General features: G+C 44.0%; 1 protein-coding gene across 2 annotated transcripts in view; it reads left to right on the top strand.

Annotated features, from left to right (window-relative positions):
* Retreg1 (reticulophagy regulator 1) overlaps positions 1 to 20008 on the top strand; it is a 120802-nt gene that overhangs the window by 29922 nt on the left and 70872 nt on the right. For both annotated transcript variants that reach the window (XM_051182586.1, XM_051182588.1), the window contains exons 2-3: positions 7705 to 7811; positions 13521 to 13551. In XM_051182586.1, the coding sequence (XP_051038543.1) occupies positions 7705 to 7811; positions 13521 to 13551 (138 nt within the window). The remainder of the gene's footprint in view (positions 1 to 7704; positions 7812 to 13520; positions 13552 to 20008) is intronic.

The raw sequence follows: 20008 nt of genomic DNA on the forward strand, positions 1-20008 counted from the left end.
AAGGAAACAGATGTGATTGATGTCGCAATCAAGGTCTTGTCAGTGTGAATGATGGCCCATGCCAAACAAGAGCAGACTTAATATACTTAGGTTCAAACATCATCTGAAAAATAGAACCCCTAGGGTCTTTGACTGTCTATAAATTCAACATAGGCAGCTTGCTGATAGAACTGTAAAAAAAGAAAAAAAAAAGAGGCTGTTCTGAAATGAGTTGGAAAATACATGTCCACCCCAAGGCCAGCAGACAAATGTTGATGGTAGTAGTAGGTCTTCTTGTTAGACTTCCTTTGGACCTCCAGCTCCCAAATAATGATGCAGAGACTTATTAATTATGAAAGCTTAGCCTTAGCTTAGGCTTGTTCCCAACTAGCTCTTAAAGTTTAAATTAATGCGTTTCTATGGATTTACTCTCTGCCATATTGAGGCTGGTTCAGTATCTGTAACAATGGGCCATCTGAAATGTAAGATGTCTATAACTGCACATGGTATTCAGGGGAGACAGGGTGTGTGGGAGCTCTCGGTGCCCCCTGCGTAATCTTTTGTAAACCAGAAACTGTTCTGAAAAGTAAAACTTTTAATTAAAAAGGAAGTTGGCATGCTGCTGACAGCGCTTCTAGCCCTTTTCACAAGGTAAGAGGCACACGAAGTGGCAGAAACTATCTGAGAGGCGGTTGGCAAAGTGGCAAGGCTGGCTTACAGCCAGCAGCTTGTGTCATCATCTCAGTGCCACCTCATCTTGCCTCTGAGCCTGAGGCAAGTTCCTGACCTCTCTTTGCTCATCTGTGTAATGGGGGTAATGGCTGCACCTTCCTCATGGTTGGTTTTAAGGATGAAGCAAGTGATTGTGAAACTCCTGGAACAGAGCCCTGCCCGTTGCACATCAGCTACTTCATTCATCCAGAACTTGGCTTCAGAGGATGCACTGTCCCGCGCTACCGTCTCGCCAGCAAGAACGACGAGGCACACTCAGGATCCTTCTGCAGTAAAGCTTTAATGCATCTTGAGAGGGAGAGCATAAGCTTATAGAGCGGAGACCCCAAACATCCAAAACCCAACCCTTATATAGGTTTACAACCTTCACCTGGGACGTGTCACCTCCTGATTGGCTGCAGCCCATCGGCCCATATGACGCCACAGAAGAGGCAGAGGCCAAGGGAGGGAAAAATCACCCTGCACCTGCGCATTGACTTGTTTACTCTCAACGCCAGCTGGATGCAGGTGCCATCTTGTAATGGAGAATGCAGGGACGGCTCCCTACATCGCACCTGTACCAGAGGGTGAAGGGGTCAAGGGCTTAGGGCACACCTCCTAACTCTTAGGGGCCACCTTCTCTCATGTTCTTCAACCTGGAGCAGGCCTGTCCTCCTCACCTGACTAAAGTTGACTTCTTTTGGAATACGAAGTTCTAAAGCCATCATTGCCCTGGAACTTTTTATTTCTGATATAGCTACGGGCTCTTTTTTCTGCGCCTACAGCATCTTGAGTGGTTCTTTGATCAAACATGGTTGTTTACCTCCATGCTTTCCCATATTTGTTGGGCAGACCAGCATTTGTTGTAACTCCCACTGCTAGCCTAGTGGCTGACACATGCAGTGGTACTAACATGCTGCAGGGAGTCGGGTGAAACAGGGGTGTTGGTCAAACTAGGTGAGATGTACTGAGTAGAGGTACATGAGTCCACCTGAAGGGAATCATGGGCTGCTGGTGTGAAGGCTCCTTCTACCTTGGTTGTGCTATGGCACTGACTGTATTTTTCAGAGGGTATAACATTGCCCAGGCAGCAAGATCACCCATGCACAGATGATGGGGAGTATTATTCTGATGTCCATTTCCATGTAAGGATTAATTGAAAATTATTTGGTTCACAACACAAGACCCAGATGTCTCGCTTGCGACTGTTTATCTGAAGGAATCAACAGCATATCATAGAGATGGCTACACATCCACATTCATCACAGAATTGTTTACAACAGTAAAGATAGCTGAAGTACTCCATGGATAAATGGTTTAAAAAAATAGTTCACACACACATAGTATATTTACTGAATCTCTCTGTGTGTCACTCACCTACACACACACACACACACACACACACACACACACACACATACACACAGGAACACACTTGTAGAAGGGGACTATATGGAATAAAAGAATGCTTTAGCAGAAGAGGAGGTGATGGGGTGGAAACAACTAAGATTGTTCATATAGACATAGGAAACTGCCAAAGAATAAACAAAACTGATTTTTTATTTCATGAAGGTACAAATTTAAACCCTTCATTTTTACTTGCTTTCAATTTAATTTAACCCCCCCCCCTTTTTTTAATAAACAATGTTGTGATCATGTTTGGCCCCCATTGCTCTTCCCACACTAGTCTCTTGCTTACCCCTTCATCTCCCAGAGAACCCCCTTTCGTGCTTTCATTACTTTTGCATTGAGTTTTATTGGAGTTGGGGGAATTACTGGAGCATGGAGAACTCACCAGTGATCTACACCACTGAAGAAGATGGCTCCTCCCCTTCCCAGTCTTGCTCAGAGAAGCTTCTGTCTGCACTGCAGAGGGTCATCACTGGCCAAGGGCTGAGAATCAGTGACTGTTGGGTGCTCAGCCCTCCATGGGACATCTGAATCATACCTCTTAGGGGAGACAGAAAGAACAAAGGGCCAAAGGGGGTTATGAGTTCTACGAGATACCATGGCCATCATGATGAACACATAGCATCAGTTACCCACACAGGACCTGCACAAGACTGTGCCCTCCCACTATGCATCATGTATGGGGTGGGGCTCCTTCCCTAAGGAAGGAGCTGTTGGCAGTAGCACTGGTTCATGCCTATAAGTGTGACTATTTAGAAGGCAGATTGGCTACCTGCCATCTTGTTTATGAATGTGACACACGGTAGCCAGTATCTTCAGGAGACTCTTGGGTAGATGACTGGTTTATTAAAAAGCTGAGTTGTCGTTCTTCAAACACAGCATCTAACACTTTTTAATGTGTATTTAGTACTTGTTATTGTCAAAGACTGTTATAATAAGGTTGCCTCAGAGGGAGTTGAGAGCCAGCAGGCATGAAGGGAGAACTGGAGGATGAGTAAGGATATTGCTGTGGTAGATTGAAGCACATCACATGTGTGCACATCCCCGAGGGTTTAACCACACTGAGCAAGAAGAAGGAAATCAGCTCTGTCACCTTTGGGGGTGATGCATTGAGGAAGGAGTTTCTTATTCCATGGAATTAAAAACATCTGAGTTCCAGGACAGCCAGGGCTACACAGAGAAACTCCGACTCAAAAAACTAAAACCAAAACCCAAAAAGGACCCAGCAGGAGTGAAGGGTTGTCACCTCTCTGGAGCCCCTGAGCAGCACCACATACCTTAGGATTTCTGGGAAAAAGAAAGATCCAAACCTGATGAATCTCTAGATCCAACCACCAGTTATTAAGCTTCTCACAGGGTTGCAGGAAAATGTTAAACTATACCACAAGCATTCGGTGAGCAGTTCCCAGAATCTTGGAGACTTGGCTGAGCAGATGAGTGTTTCTTCCACAGAATCAGCCATAGTTAAGAACTGTGGCAGGAAAATTAGTGTGAAGGAGGAAGGTGGCCACAGATGCCAGTTTCAGTCTCTCACATTGTTGGCTCTTCTGCCTGCCTGCCTGTCTGTCTGCCTGTCTGTCTATCTGTCTCTATGAGTCTAAAAGTGGGTCTGCAAATGTGAACATTGACAAGGTATGTGCTGGCACTGAAGATGAAGGCAAGGTCGGGGAGGAAGGCAGCACAATGGTTTGGCTGGTAAAGATGCTCACCCCAAAAGCCTGGTGACCTGAGTTCAATCTGAGTAAAGCCGGAAGAGAGAACTGACTCCCTGTAGTTGTCCTCTGCACACAATCACTACAAATACAAATTAAAGTACCAAAATAAAGTGATGTGAAGATGGCTTGTACCTGTAATCCCAATGCCACATACAGCCATGGACAGAGACACACGCATGAGTGTGCACACATAGATACAGATACATCCACCCAAAGCTTTACACATAACAGTGGTATTTCAGTTAAAAAGGGGATTTTGGGAGGATAAATGGCAGCATTTTCAGATTAAATTACCTGTTTGGAATTTACTTCAAGTAATGAGGTAGGGACACGGAGGAACTGTGATTGTGCCTGGGGAATTATGAATTCATGAAGCCGGTTAGTAAACTCTGGCCTCTGTTTTTGTACATGCTTGAAATTTACCAAAGTGATATTTTTCTTTTCCAAATGACCCAAATTATCTAATAACAAACTCTCCATAATATTAGGTAATTCCTTTAAAATGAATAAATTAAATGCGTAAGTGTTTCCAAGATTTTTTTATTTCAAACTCTAAGTATAAATGATAGAACTATGGATTTTAAAATATGGAGGAGAGATGAGTTATAGTAAATACCATGCATAATTAAGATTCTGAATATGCACAGATTTTTTATGTGTATTTATTTACCTTAAATATTTGCTTCTCATTTATATTTTATCCTTCAGACTAACACACAATAACCTACCAAGGAGACGGTTAAGCAGTCCCACGCATTTTGGCATCACTTTTCCAAGCAATTGTTGATTCTGCCTTCTCAACTGACCATGGATTTTAATGACCAACAAGACCCTTAACTGAGATGCCAGCTGGGCCTTTGCCCAGGTCACAGAAAAGACTTGTAGAGTGTTTTTTTTTGTGTGTGTGTTGCTATGGCAACATTCGCCAAAGGAGGTCTGTGGGTTAAAGTTCTGTCATTACCTATTTTTTTTTTTTTTTTTTTTTTTTTTTTAATTCCTGGAAGTAGGAATTCCCACAGGCGAACAAGTAGTGGCTTCCAGAGCTTCAGCTAAGTCTCTGTTTCTTTCTATTCAACAAGATACTTAAATGGCTCTCTGGCTGGCTCTGAAGATATTTAAACTTGAGTGAGCTTTCACTCTCTCCTAGGGGTCTGACTCACCACTCACCATACAAAGGCAGTTTCACTTAACACATGCTACTCTTAACACTTGACTTGTGAGTTACAACTCACTAGTGCATGTGAGTCAGATTGGGGATGAAGAGGACCAACCGGTGGAGAGCATCTGAAGTCAGGACATAGGTTTCCTCCCCCAACGTGGGCTTCATTGAGAAATGTTTCATTGTAAATACAATCTCTTGCTCAGAGTCCAGAATATATGCCTATGAAAATGTATAGCACTGTGTACAATGCAAATGAAACATTTTAAAGGAAAGAATTTCCTTATGATGGATTACTAGTAAAAATCTTAAAAGCTGCTACTTCAGTTTGGAGAAATCTGTAAGAATCTAGTACATGGACAGCGGCAAGGGTTAATTATAAATTCAGGCCAAAGAGACAGGCTTAGAAGAAAACAGACACCAAGACACAGCCTGTGTTCAAACAAAGGCAAAAAGATAATGTTGTGGCCCTGTGGTGGTTAGTTCTATGTCAACTTGACACCAGTTATAATCATCTGAGAGGAGGGAATCTCAGTTGAGAAAAGGCCTCCATATGATCTAAGTGTAGGCAAGACTGTCAGCATTTTTAAATTAGTAATTGATGGAGGAGGGCCCAGCCCATTGTGGGTGGCCATCCCTGGGCTGGTGGTCCTGGATTCTGTAAGCAGACTGGGTTCTGTAAGCAGACTGAGCAAGCCAAGGGGAGAAAGCCAGTAAGTAGTGTTCCTTCATGGCCATTGCATCCGCTCCTGCCTCCAGGTTCTTGCCTCGAATGCCTACCCAACTTCTTTCAGCGACTGACTGTGATATGGAAGTGTAAGCAACATGACTCCTTTCCTCTCCCAGCTGCTCTGAGTCCTGGTGCTTTATAGAAACCCTAAGGCACTGGTAGAACACTAACTTAGAAGCACTGATGTTGTCTACCTGCTCATTTTACTTTTCCCGGTCACATAGGCACTTTGCATGAGAACCAGGATAGAGGATGGATGGATTGTGCATCCCCTCCTGATGGAGGGCTTTATTCACAATGTGACCCAAAATTTTACATAGAGTCACTGACCAGATATATTGCATAAACTTCTGGAAGGTAGCTTGACTACTTATTTTCTTCCTAGGCCAGTGTATTCTTCTAAATCACTTAGCATTTAATTTTCCTGCTCTATACCTTGTGCTTTCTCTCTATAGCCTGTGACATAAAGGCCAAAACCCTACCTTCAGTGATGAAAGCAATTTAAAAGGAGGATTTATTTGGGCTCATGGTTTAAGGGGATACAGTCCATCACCAGGTAAGGCCAGGCTGCAGGATCCTGACTCAGCTGGTCACGAGACAGTGATGAATGCTAGTACTCAGCTCACTTTCTCCTTTTTATTCAGTCTAAGACTCCTTCCATGATTTTTGTTGGTCTTTGCTAGATTAGTCTGTGTTTGGTTATACACAGAAAGCAGTACACATGTATCCTCTTCCTCCTCTTCATCCGCCCCTCTCTCTGTCTTTGGTTTTATGAGTCAGGGTCTCTCTCTGTAGACCTAGTTGTCTTGGGACTCATTATGTAGACTAGATTGGCCTCAAACACACAGAGCCTCTTGGGTGCTGGGATTAAAGGTGTGCGCCACCACACCTAGCTCTTTAGAGAGCCCTGCCATTTAACATTTGTTAAACTAACGTCTTTCGGGGTCTCTGAGTACATCCAGGTTAGCACCAGTTATCACCTTGGCCAATTAACGTGTGACAAGCAGAGTTGGCTCTCTAGTCTCGTGGAAAAGTCAAAGCTCCTTCTGACATCTTGGCTAGTCCCCTCCCTAGTAGGTCTCTCCAAGTGGAGTTTTAAAGTATTATGTGCTCTATATGGGAATTCGTTTTTCTCCAGAGAGGAGAATGTGGGCAAGTAGATTCAAAGGTAGTGATCTTCAAAGAGGATGTACTAACAAACTGGATTCTTAATGCCATCTTTTTTTTTTTTTTTTTTTTTTTTTTTTGCATATATGTGTGCATGGGTATTCCCTCGTGTGTGTGTGTGTGTGTGTGTGTGTGTGTGTGTGTGTGTGTGTGTGTTTAGGTCCAAAGTTGATGTCAGGTGTCTTAATTGTTCTCTACTATATTTATTGAGGCAGAGTTTGTTTCTGAACCCAAAGTTTGCAATTCTGGCTCGTCTGTCTTAACAGTTTATACCAGGGATTCCCTGTTACTGTCACCAAAATGCTGGGAATATTGGCAGCCACCATAGATGCTTGGCTTTTACATGGCTGCTGGAGATCCAAACTCTAGTCCTCACACACAGCAGCTAAAAATGACCTTTATTTTTTTTTATGTGCGGGCAGGGCATGCTAGACACACATATAGATAGAGGTTAGGCTACTTGTGCAAGTTGTCCTTTGTTTCACCCAGGGATTCTAGAGATCTGACTCAGATCATCAGGCATGCAGCAAGGGCCTTAACACGCTGAGCCATCCCCACTAATGCCACTCTTAAGAGATGGCATTCCCTGCAGCTGCTCCATGTTTGTAGAACATCCTGTAGCCCTGATTTTCCAGTCAGTCAAAACTCTGTTTCAGGTCATGCCCTTCTCCATCAGCAACATCTAGAGCTGTCTTGAGTAAGATCCAAGAGAAGAATCTTCTGTCCAAATTAGAAACTAGACTTGTTCCTATGAAAGTCAACTTAGATTTAAAAAAAAAAAAATGAAAATCTTCACATTGAAATGGTGATGTGTCTGTTTCTTTTGGGCACAGGTTCCTTGCATTGACTCCATGGAGAGTTTATCATCTCATTTCTGTTATGATACTTGGGCGCGTTATCATGCAAATCATCAAGGACATGGTGTTGTCTAGGACAAGAGGTAAGAGTACCCAGACTTAACTTTTATGCTTTTTATTTCTAGAGTCTAAATGTCTAATTTTTGTGCAGACATATTAACCCTTTGAGCGGGAGGGTCACATAGACGTTGTTTTCTTTACTTCCCTTTTCCTCTGGCCTTCCCTCCCTTCCCCTGGGTTTCTGGGATAAAGTCTTGCCTTGTACCCAGCCTGTACTGGAACTCCCAGTGACCTTGTTTCAGCTCGAGTGCTACGATTAAAAGTATGAGTCAATGTATTCTCTGGGTTACACACACACACACACACACACACACACACACACACATATACAATTTCAGTGCTGGGATTTGAACCCAGGGTCTTGCATGTTAGGCAGATGTTGTACCACTGAGCTATATGCCAGCTCATGATATATTTCATAATTCTGTCTCTTGTCAGAGCAGGTAAAAGGGCCACGTGTGCTGGGTTCTCCCTCAGTTTCAAGCTACTTCACATACCAGGGTGTTATTTAAGGAGGCTGCTGTGCGAAAAGCAGTTAAATATTTATTCCATCCTACAAGCTCACACTGGGCCACTGGAAAATGCATGCATTTATGGACAGTTTTATTTCACCTCATTGAATAAAAACAATGGACTTAAAATCACTGAAGACTGCATAAAAGTTTTGAATAATTGATGTTAAGAAGAGAATCAAGTATAAAAGTTACATTTAAAAGTAAGAGCTTGAATCACTTTTAATGATGGATTGGTGTCTTTAGGAGCTATGTAACTATATTAAAACCTAAGTGAATCTTTTCCGTACTCCTTCCACTAATGTTTGAACTAGTTTTTGTAAATGAGCAAAAATCTCCCCTGGACATATTGAGCCCTATGGGTCTACTTGTGGTACGATCGATTTGATCAAAATCACAAAGAGGAAGCTGTGATTAGGGTCCATATAGACTGCTGTGTGTAGGGACCGCCAGCCTCCCCATCATGGGGGATATATTACTAGAGAGGCCCAGTCTCTCAAGCCAGGATGTGAGCACCAGAATGAAGGTTCTGTGATTTTACCAATATGGTATTCCGTGGTCAGTTTTAAAGCTGGCTCATGTTTAAGCCTGTCCAGTTTAAGCCTGCCCAGTTTTAAAACCAAACCCCCATAGAAACAATTTTTAGAAAGATTGTTTTATGTTAGTGTGTTCAGGCGTGGCGGTAACTCCCATCATGCCTAGCCTTTCTGGGAAGATAAACAAATTTTAGTCTAGTTGAGGTATTTCACGAATCAACAGATTTAAATTATATTCTCTCTCTCTCTCTCTCTCTCCCTCTCTCTCTCTCTCACCCTCTTTTCCTCTTCCACATCCCCCTTTCAGAGAAGAGATGCCCAATCCTCTCACTGTTAACCCCAATAGTGTTTGCTGTTGTGTCCCAGCTGTACTGAGGCTTCCTGAGGCCAGGGCCTCACACCTCGGGTTCCCTGGAGGAGTTGGTTAGGCCCTGGCAAACTCTTGTGTTTCTGCCTTGATTCATAGCCCATAGAGGAGTGCTCAGTTTTCTTGAATGGATTTTGTAACACATTCTTCCCTCAAGAGAATGCAGGAAGACAGAGCCATTCACAGGTGTGTTCAGCAGCCTTTAAAGCAAGTTGGCCGTCCAGGAAGTTGAGTGTCTTAGTATTTTCTGTTGTGATTCACTTTGCCCATCACTTAGGCACAAGTTAAAAAGAACAGACAAATGAGGAGAGGAGGGTGAGCTGAAGGACTTGGCTTCAGATTGAAACCCAGGTTGTTGGGAGTCCTCCAGCTCCAGTGCTCCAGACTCTCCAAGGTCTTCAGTTTTCAGTTATTTTGGTAGTTACACATTGGCGAACCTATTTATTTGCAAACAGTGTCCTGGAAAACCCTCTAGATGGCAAAACTGTCCTTGAAAACATTAGGAGGTGGCATTGACATCTACTAGCCTGGAGATTCCCATTTTTAAGTTGGGACTGTCAAAGCTGGCCTGTAACCTTAGCTGTGTGGGGCTAAGGCATGAGGATCGGAAGTTTGAGGCCTGCCTGAGCTGGAGAGAGGAAGTCCAGAGCCACAATGGGGCTGCTGATTGAGATCCTGTCTTAAAATGAAAAGGGGATCTGGCTCAGGAGTGCACTGTTTACCGACAAGCACAGGCCGGTCCCTAGTAGTGCAAAAACAAATAAAGGGTGACAAGGAAAGAAGGATAATTCTTGAGCTAGTTAATGTCCACTCCTAGTTATGGAGAAGCCACACAATGGATACTTTCCTGTGGCTGTGTAATGGATCACTACTCATTTGGTGGCTCAGAATAACAGGCAATACTTTTTTCATAGCTCTGGAAGTTACCAGTTCTGAAAACACACCAGCAGGTCTGTATTCATCCTGGAGGCTCTAATGACAGGCCCTTCCTGGTCTCTTGCTGACTTCAGGTGGTACTGTTGCCTCCTGGCTTCTAACTACATCATCACTGTCCTAGCCTCCATGGTCACATCAAGTTCTCTTGTGCTTTCCGTCAGACCTTCTGTGCTCTCTACAAAGAACACTTGTGATTGAAACTGGTGCCCACCTGGATGACCAAGAGTAATCTTCTCTGTTCTTAACCTGGTGGTACCTGTAAAGTCTCCTTTTCTCTATGAAGCAGCGTTCATGGATGCTGAGCCTGCTTTGACGACTGAACCACTTCATACTGTAACAGAGAAACCCATGCTCACACCACAGGCTTGAATTCGGGTCAGGTAGAAGGCTACAATGAGCTAGCAGACCATCCAGTGGCAGTCTCAGAACATCTGGGGATCTGTCTCCTCCACAGTCAGGCTATGTTGGGTGTCTTTTTGGTCCAAGGCTAATTATAAGTACCAGTCTCTAATGAGGATGCATTCATGCCGACCTCTGCCCTCAGCAACCCCACTTCTGCAACAGACCCTCTCTCTCTCTCTGTCTCTCTCTCTCTCTCTCTCTCTCAGGGTTTTCATTGAATGAAACATTGAACACAACATTTCTATACATGAAAAAAGAAAACAGAAAGAGATGGACTTCCTTCTGCTGTTTTCCCAGAACTCCCCATTGGCTGGAGAGACCCCAGGGCCTCCTTTGGCCTCCTTTACAAAGACCCAATTGAGCTCCATGAATAGCTGGCTAGAGATGGCAGCAGGGTTTCCAGACCCCAAACAGAGCTGGCTGCAATAGGCTGTTCTCAGGGACATGTAGGCTTTGTTGCAAGATCTATCTGGAAGCAGCTGTGGTAGCGCTGTAGCTCCTGTTAGAACTGTCAGTCACTCTCAGATACCCCTGCTGATGCTGACGAGTGCAGGCAGTGAAGCCTGGGTCAGCAGAGCTCTCTGGGACCTTCTGCCTCTTTCCCTCTCTCAGCTGCCCACTTTCTCAATTCTTGGCTAAAGATATGAACTTTGCTGGCTATGAGCTTAGCAGCTCTCTTCCCCCAAATATATTTTTACTACACTTCCCACATTTTAAGCGCGCATCCCTATGAATTGTGTGCGTATGAACAGCTGATTGTGAAGTTTTTCATCTCGAGATGGGAGCTCTGTAACCACAGAGAAGCGAGCAAACCCCACCCTGTCTCCCTTCTACTCCCCAGCATTCTCTCTGACACACCCTACACACTTCATGTGAAACAAAAGGAGGAGCAAGAGCAGAGATGCAGTCTTGTGAACTAGTCTGTCTTTGTGAAAGATGCAGGTACCCAGACCTTTAGTTTGTCAGTCACTGAAACCTCCAGCTGCAGCAGACTCCTCTGTCTGACATGGACCTTGAAAGTGTGAATCCCGACCTTACTGATGTCTCTCATGCACGCCCACAGCACTGCTCACCCACAGGCTATGAGGTTATCTTCTGTATCTTGGTAAGTTCTTCCTGCATCCTCAGACTTGCCTGTGACCACTTTGTCCTTTACCCTCATGCTAACTAGGGTCAGCCATCTCCACCTCAGGCTTGGAGACCTTCAGGCACTCCCTGTGAGGAAAGTAGGTGTCCCTGTCTCTGCCCACAGCCATGTTGGGGGGTTAGTTCTGTAACCACTGTCTTTCTTGCCTTCCCTTCTGTGAAATCCACCCTATCTACACTATCTGTTGATGTCCCAGCCCAGACCTATTTGAGATTGGGTTCATGGTCTCTAGTCCTCCATGCTCTTCCGTTACTGTTATTCTGAGTTGGCTTATCCAAGGTCTGGATTCAGTAGTCCGTGTGGTAGCCACTTGTCTGAGCTTAGGGCTTGGAAGCGCTTTCAAGCCACCACGTGGGACATCTCGGAGCCAGGGCGCTCTGCTCACCCTCCAGGACTCTGCTCCCATGGAATCGGCTGTTCATTCACTCTTTTCCTCCTTAGCCCTTTTGCCAATTGTGCCGTGCTTTGACCTCAACTTTGTCAGACTCCCCCCCCCCCATGCAGTTCCCACCAGAACTATGCTCCATGGTGGTAGCCATTTCAAATCTTGTCCCTCAACCATAATCATTTCTCCAATTCCTGACAAAAGGCCAGCATCTCATGCTTATATCTCTTTTCTCTACTGTTGGCTCCAGAGTTGTTGGAGACACACAGTGAAGAGGCAAGTTAGACTAGCACGAGGTGAGGGTAGACTAGTATGTTCCTATCCATATCCAACTCTAGCTGATCCACAGTGTTGTGTAGCACTCAGTGCTAAGTTGACTTCATTTTGCATGCTGTTCAACTCCTGAAAGTTTTGAGTTATTCAAGAAGGTAACAGTTGTTTCAGAGGCCTAACAGGAGCAGACATCCAGTTTCCTAAGATGATGGAGAAACGATTCGTCCCTATGCTCATGCAGCCAAGACAATAAAGAAAACCAGATTAACTGCATGTTTCGAATTGCCTAAAGAATTGGAAACCATAAGCAACTTTTTCCTAGCAGTAAATGTTATGAAGAATATGATAGGGAAAACTATAAGCAACTTTTTCCTAGCAGTAAATGTTATGAAGAATTTGATAGGGAATGTTCACTTGATAGGGGATATTCAAGAACACACGGTAATATTTTTGACATTTGGTTTGATGAAAAGTGAAGAAAAGTTTTTATGGTGGTTTATTGAGCTTTCTTAAATCTGGTAGCTGGGAGTGTATTGTCAAGACTTGGTCCAATAAAGATAGTCCCGAGAGTTTTGAAAAACAAATCTATCTTCCTATCTATCTGTCTGTCTATCAATCATCTATCTGTCTTCATCATTATCATCAATTAATGTTTTTCTGTTGATTTCATTGCAGCTTTTATATAAGTTTACAATACCTGAAGGGTGCACCATACCAATATCCCCTTCAGTAGCACTTCCATTATTCCTACTTGAGAACTCATGTTTTCTGTCCTTTCTGACCTTTGATGGTTACCACTTCTTGTCAAGTCTTATAACTAACTGATTCTTTGAGAGCACTTTTTTCTTAAGTGCACATTTTCTGCCCCACTAGTCAATAAAGTAGCTGGAGCAGAGGTGGGTTCTGGAGTATCCTGCCTTTGTAATACTTAGTGTCTGTAGCCTATCACCTGCATCTATCATGGTAACAGACATGGACAGTGTTCTAGAGTGTCCTGCCTTTGTGATGCTCAAGTGTTTGTAGACTGTTGCCGTATCTAGCATGGTAACAGACATGAACACTATGGTTTGCTTGTAAAGGTTCTGCTTAAAGACGCTTGGGATGTGTCTAAGCTGTCAAATGCTCCTGGGGAGTGACATCTTTCTTAAGCTTCATATTTTACTTCCTGTTGCAGGTGCACAGTTATGGAGAAGCCTCAGCGAAAGGTAGGGGATTTCTCCAAAGATTGGCGAATGGATGGCAGGGCGGTGGGGTGGGCAGGTGACTTGAGCTGCCGATGTGTGTATCATTGTAGTCATGTTGTAGTGATAGGGACCTAAGTCTCTATAATGGTTTGCAAGAGTGGAGAAAAATGACATTGATGTTAAAGATGAGGACAAGGCTGTGAAGTCATTGTAGTGATAAATGCATTTCAGTGCATGGCTGGGCAGTGGCTTTGTGACTCACCTGTGTGAGGATGCAGCAGTGAGGAGAGAGAGGTCCTTGTCTGATGTTTTCTCTCAAGTTAATGACGGTTGGTTCAGTGGAAGAATGGGTAAAGTGAGGTGTAGAACTCCTTTGGAATATTCTAGAAGGGCTGGCCATGTGACAGTTGAGAGGGCTTGAGAGAGGGAAAGGAGGGACAAAAGTCTACTGGGTGTGAAGTGCCTCAGATACTGACCAGCCATGTGGTCCCTGATCCATGAGGGCTACATCTACTCCCTCATCTTCTTCTGCCCTGAAGGGAGGTAGATGCTTCCTGATTAGGGCAGTGATGAGAGGGCACAGTTTACTCCACCTGCTGTACCTATGAGACGTAAGAAAGATGGAAACCCACGTTAGTGTCTTTAGAAACTCGTTTTTTTTTTTTTAAAGAACTGATTCGATCATATATATTTGTACTACTTAAGAAAGGGTGGTTGGGGATAACCTATTTATGCCAAAGTGGACATTTGAAAATGAACACACGGAGTGAGGAACAAACTAGATGATGCCATGAAACTCCCGTGAAGAAACATGGCTTCCACCTTCAATTCCTGTGCTTTGGCTCACCTGTGGTGCACACGGTAGAGTTGATGAAGCGGAGTGAGTGTTCTGCAGTTCCAGGGTTCCACTCAGCCACCCTCCTTACTGCATCCACTGCCCTAGTCTGTAAGTTTCTTAGAATGCCCTAGTTGGTGTTGATTTAAACAGCCATGAGGAGTGCTGGCTAGGTGCATGGTGACATTTACCCCTTCCCAACAGTTGCTGCAGGTTTTTCTCATGATAATGGGACTTGGTGTTTCTGGCAAGTGGACTGTTGAGGTAAAGCATAGGCAGCGTAGAGCTGTACACAGGTGTAAACTATGAAACTTAAGGAACGACAGAGAACATGGTGTCTCCAGGAAGCCCAAATGATGGGTGTGGTGTTGAAGGGTTTGTGCCTTTTTCATCACATCTGTGATTTTTGCCTGTTGATGTTTCCTGGACCGCCTGGCCCGAAGCTGTCTCCAGTTAGCTTTCCTTTGGAGACTGAGTCTATTGGGGAGCTGGGTAGTCAGAAGGCTGCTGATGGGAGCACAGTCAAGGGAGGGTCTGAGTTTCCAAAGTGGAGTTCCTGGGGCAATCAAGTGGCACATGCCTGGTGTGGACACGTCTTGTCTCATCTACATGCTGGGCCACAGTTAGTGGGTTCTGCTTTCTGTGTTTTCCATGCATTAGGAAAAAATACAGAGGCTTGCTTCCTAATTGTGGTGGCTGTGAGATTAGACTGAGTTAACATGATTTCAAAGGATTAAAAAGCAAGCAAGCAATCAAAGCCTTGTATTCTTTTATGTAGAGTTCTGTCCAATTCAGTGATGCTCTGACCATTCAGTGTGTCTTTTGCTATGGTTTGGAAAGTGTCCATCAAAATTCATGTGGCAGTTCACTGTAGCTAAGTTATGGGACCAACCTATGTTCAACCACAGAGAAATGGATTTAAAAGATGTGCTATATATACACGATATAATTGTGGCTTCTAGATTTTATGCACTTACATAAAATCGTGTATGCATTACAGAAAACGGAAGTAGATATGGGATTGTCTAGGGGAACAAAGGAGACAAAGAGGAAGAGGGTGAGGGGGCATGGCAAGAAGTATGTTCAATGTATATACTTGTATGAAAAAAATTTAGTGTAACGAAATGAAAAACTAAAAGTAAATTTGCATGCGAGAAGTTTAATGTTTGTTGTTTTGTGTTATTGTAGTGTTGGGGTATGGGGCATCATGAGGGCTCCTCCTCATGAACGGATGGACTCTGGTTATAGACAGGGTTGCAGCTGGGAGTTGCAGCTCTTGTTTTGTCTAATTGCATGGTGCCTATACCCCAGCAAGAAGGCCTGTGTTACATATGCCCCTGATCTTGGACTTTGGTGTTGGTTCACTGAAGTTTCTAGCAAGGCATACCATTCAGTACTTTAGTGATGGAAATTTCTAATATTTCTGCCTGAGTTTCCTAGGTGATAACTCGGTATGCATGTTCAGTGGTTCTCAGCATCTGTCCTTGGGTTTGTCTATGTCTTTAACTGTGAAAAAAATTAAAAAAGAAAACAAATACAGGTTGAAATACATGATGGTAAGCAGATCATTGGAGGCAAAGGGGAGGCACTCTGCTCTTGGGAGTTATGGTGGATTAGGATCTTTTGTATTCCAAGTTCATGGCTGGCTACTAACCCTAACCCTCCTCCTTGGCAGTGGCTGGTCACTGTCCCCCACTGTCCTTTGGTGCAACAGCTGAGATACTCAGGTTACTCGTCAAGGGTTAGTTTTTCCCCTTGCAGTGTCTGCTTTCATTTGGGCTTCATCTCAACATGAGCCTGGCTTCCTGTCTGTGGGGCTTTCTTCATTTTGGTGAAGTTTTCAGCATCCCTCATGGGCCGGTAACTCACATGGATACATAAACATGCGTACAATATCTCAGATGTTTAAGGACTGTTTGTAGACTCTGTCTGCAAGTGTTTGCACTATAGCCATTCACGATGCTAAAGCCAGGCTCTGCCTTTCAACAGCAGCAACAGTAATTGAAACTTTTATTCACACGCCTTGTCAGCATAGGTACCCAGAACAGTCTTGTGCAGATGTGACTCTACTGAGCATGCTCTGACAACAGCTCACCCCCCTCCCATGTTTGTACAGCAGCAGGGGCTTTGCAAACGGTGTGCAGCACCTCTACAGTGGTTGCTATCAGCTGGACTGGACTAATGACTTTTGTAGCTCCTTCCTTGTAGTAGGTTGAGATCTACTCTGGGGTCTCACAGTACTTTTAATTTCTGCAGCACAGTGGCTGTTCATTTAATAAAATTCTCTGTTAATATATGATAATGCAACTAATTTGCCTTCAGATTAGCCACTTTTTCCTCAGTAGATACGTTAAGAGTTGTCTTTAATCTTTGCTATTCCAATAGTTTTACCTAGTTTTTTTAATAGTTCATTATAACCCAGAATAAAAGGCTAGGTTTTCCTCATCATAAGTCATTTTATTTTTCAGTATCAGCCTGTTTATTTAAGGTTTATTTCATTAGTCTGAAAGGTGTAGGAATTGAGACAGACTGAGCTCTGGAGGATTTCTGACAGACCTCCCAGACTTCTAGAAGCTTCTAGCCAAGAGCAGTCTGTAGGAGGCAGTGGTGGCCCTTGGATTCACCTGCAGCTGGGCCATGCACCAGTCTGACTTACCATGAGGCAGAGCACAGGCCATTCCAGCCAACAGGGCTAAGCAGGCATCCTGGGTTTTTGCCCCTGTGTGGCCAGATCACAGATTCTCCTTGTTTTGTCTCTCACATGCTCTCAGAGCCACTGTGTGGGCACTGACATTTGGCATCTGCATGAAATGATCTTTTGTTCCCAGGGCTTCCAGATAATTCCCACAAAAAATGTTCTTGCCACTGTGTATTTTCAGTCAGGGACAGGGAGAGAATCTTTGACCATGAAGTCCAAGCCGTGGTGTCCACCCAGCTTACAGCCCTGGAATGGGTCAGAGCATTTACAGCAGATGGCTAGGACATCATTCCTCTTTAAAAAAATGAAAGTTCACCTGTTGTCTCTAGATGACTGTTTCCTCTGACAAATGGAACATAGTTCTAAAATGTGGGGTTTTTTTCTTTGTTCTGGGGTGTGTGTGTGTGTGTGTGTGTGTGTGTGTGTGTGTGTGGTGTTGCTAGGAATTGAACTCATGGCTTTATGCATGGTAAGCAAGTGTCCTACCAGTGAGCAACATCACCAGCCTGAGGAAATTATTTTAAAAGCAATTATAACTCTTGCTCATGTACACTCTGTAGGCAGGATGGAAGATCCATATTCCTAGGCAGAAAGCTGATAGCCTGAATGTGTAATTTCTTCTTGGAACAGTAATTCCAACTTTCTTTTGCTAACCTCTCACACTTCACAGCTTTAGTTTTACTTCATGTGTCTTAAAGTTTCTTGACTCTATTGTAACCTTGGAACCTCCACAAGTAAGTGTGGTACCTTGATGTCTGTACATGTTCTTGGAGGAGGGGAGGTCCATGAGTTTTAAAGGAATATCTTCTGGGGAAAGGTACATTTGGTTGGGTTAAATGAAGAAGGACTTTCCTCTTTCAGGAAATATATAGTCATTTGAACTCAGACAGTGCTGGATGCCTGCATAAGCCTTTTTTTGGCAAATGACATGCAGGCAATCCTGGGAGCTGGGCTCCATGAGCTTGGGAGTCTGTCTTCTGCCAAAATGAGAACTCCAATAGGCCTTTTATGCCTTAAAAAAAAATAACAGTTGAGCACAGTTCTGTAGTTATCTATTGTACAATGGGGACTCAAAGCCCCTTTCTTCCTCTCTGGACAAAAGAAGGGGCCTATTCATAAACAGAACAAATCCTTCATGAGGGCTGCCGGGCTGGGTCTCCAGGCCATGCACAGGGTTCCCCAAGATTCCGGCCAAGTTGGTTGTGTTCAAGTTGATTGTTTAAATTGTACTTTGATACTGAGACCCATCAAAGACAAATACAAAACGGGACTCAATTGTGAAAATCACCCTGGAGGATATGACACAGAGAATTATGTTTATTATCTCCCATTACTGCTGGTATACCTACATAAAAATAACTTATTAGCCATTTAAAATATCTCGCACTAGATGTTTAAGGCCCATAGTCGTCTTTGGGGGACCATGACACTGAAGGAGGTGCCAGCCTGGAGTAGAAGGCAAAGGCCCTGGAAATGGATGTAGGTCTTTGCAGCATCAATGAGTGTGTTGTTTTCAAATCATTAGAAATAAAACTCAAGGTATGAAAAACACATGAGGGCTGGGGATGTTGCTCATTTGATGTGCTTGCCTAGCATGCATGCAGCTTTCTCCTTGCATAGAATCAGTGTGGCAATCCCAGTTCTAGGGTGGTAGAGGTAGAAGCAGATGAATCTGCAGTTCAAGGTTATCCTGGGCTATATCGTGTTGGAGGCCAGCCTGGGATGTGTGAGATGCTCTCTCGATAAAATACCATAATTGTGCTTGTGCACCCAGACATGGCTCACTTGTCTGTGCTATGGAATGTTCTGTCATATGCATATAGCAGAACCTTTGGTTTCCGTCTGTTTGCACTGCCCGTGGTTCGTGTGAGTCTCTGAACATACTACGTACGTTGCAGTGCAAAAGCTTGAAGGAAGGGAAAGGGGGGAGCCTGGTGCATAATGTGAGCAGTTGCTGAACTGAGGAAGCTGCACCCAGGGAAGGCTGTGTGAAACTGGCATTGATTCCTGGGCCTAGACTTGTAATTTAGGACAGTTGCAAAGCCTTCTGGAAAGTTTTCCTTCAGGCTCAGTATATTTTTGTGCTCAGCGCTGCTTCTCTGTTGGTGGCCACTAGGGGGTGTGTAGGAGGTGGAACCTCTAAGGTCTGGGAAGCTGAGAAATAACTGGCTGTTAGGGAAATGAAGCCATCCACTCCCTAGGGTTTAATACCTAGGCATTTGGTCGAGATAAAAACATTTGTGCTTTCCCAGTTACAAGAAGAAAATCCAATTAAAAGTTACATCTGTCTATACTTAGGATGCATATTTGTGTGCACGCGCGATGTAAACAAGAGTAAAAGATGAATGTAGACCAAGAGAAGCAATAGACAGTGTGAAGAAACGTGTACCTATGAGGAGTCAGACAGACTGGGAGATGAGGACACACGCACAAATGAATGGCATGGACTGGGGACAAATGGTTGCAACACTTAGTTTTCGAGATCAGCACTCAGGGGCACCTTGAGTTCTAGGCTGCTTTGCTACTTATTGTTTCTACCCCGGTCAGAATCTTCCTGAGTGGGTCTTTTGTTTCTCTTTTCTTCACTCTCCCAACTTCTTGCTCCTGAATCAAAATACAAATACATCCTCTACTCTCTCATGCTTCAGAACCCTATATAAAATAAAATTTAAAAAACCCAGGAAATGTCTTAATTTTTAAGCCATTGTGTGGAGAGTGGATAACTCTTTGAGTTTCTAGGCAAAGATCCCTGTAGGTTAGAAAAGTATGAGGCCTTGGTGCTGTGGGACATTTCCAGAAGCTTGATGTGCTTACAGTGGACTGGACAATCCTGCTGACCCCACTACATTCATATGCTAATCCTGCCCTTCACCTACCTTACACAGCAATACTTTGCAGGTGTTGGATGTGGATATTTTCTGGATTATGCACCATGGACCCAGGAG

This window comes from Phodopus roborovskii, unplaced genomic scaffold, assembly GCF_943737965.1.
Source record: "Phodopus roborovskii unplaced genomic scaffold, PHOROB, whole genome shotgun sequence".
NCBI classification, from domain to species: Eukaryota; Metazoa; Chordata; class Mammalia; order Rodentia; family Cricetidae; genus Phodopus; species Phodopus roborovskii.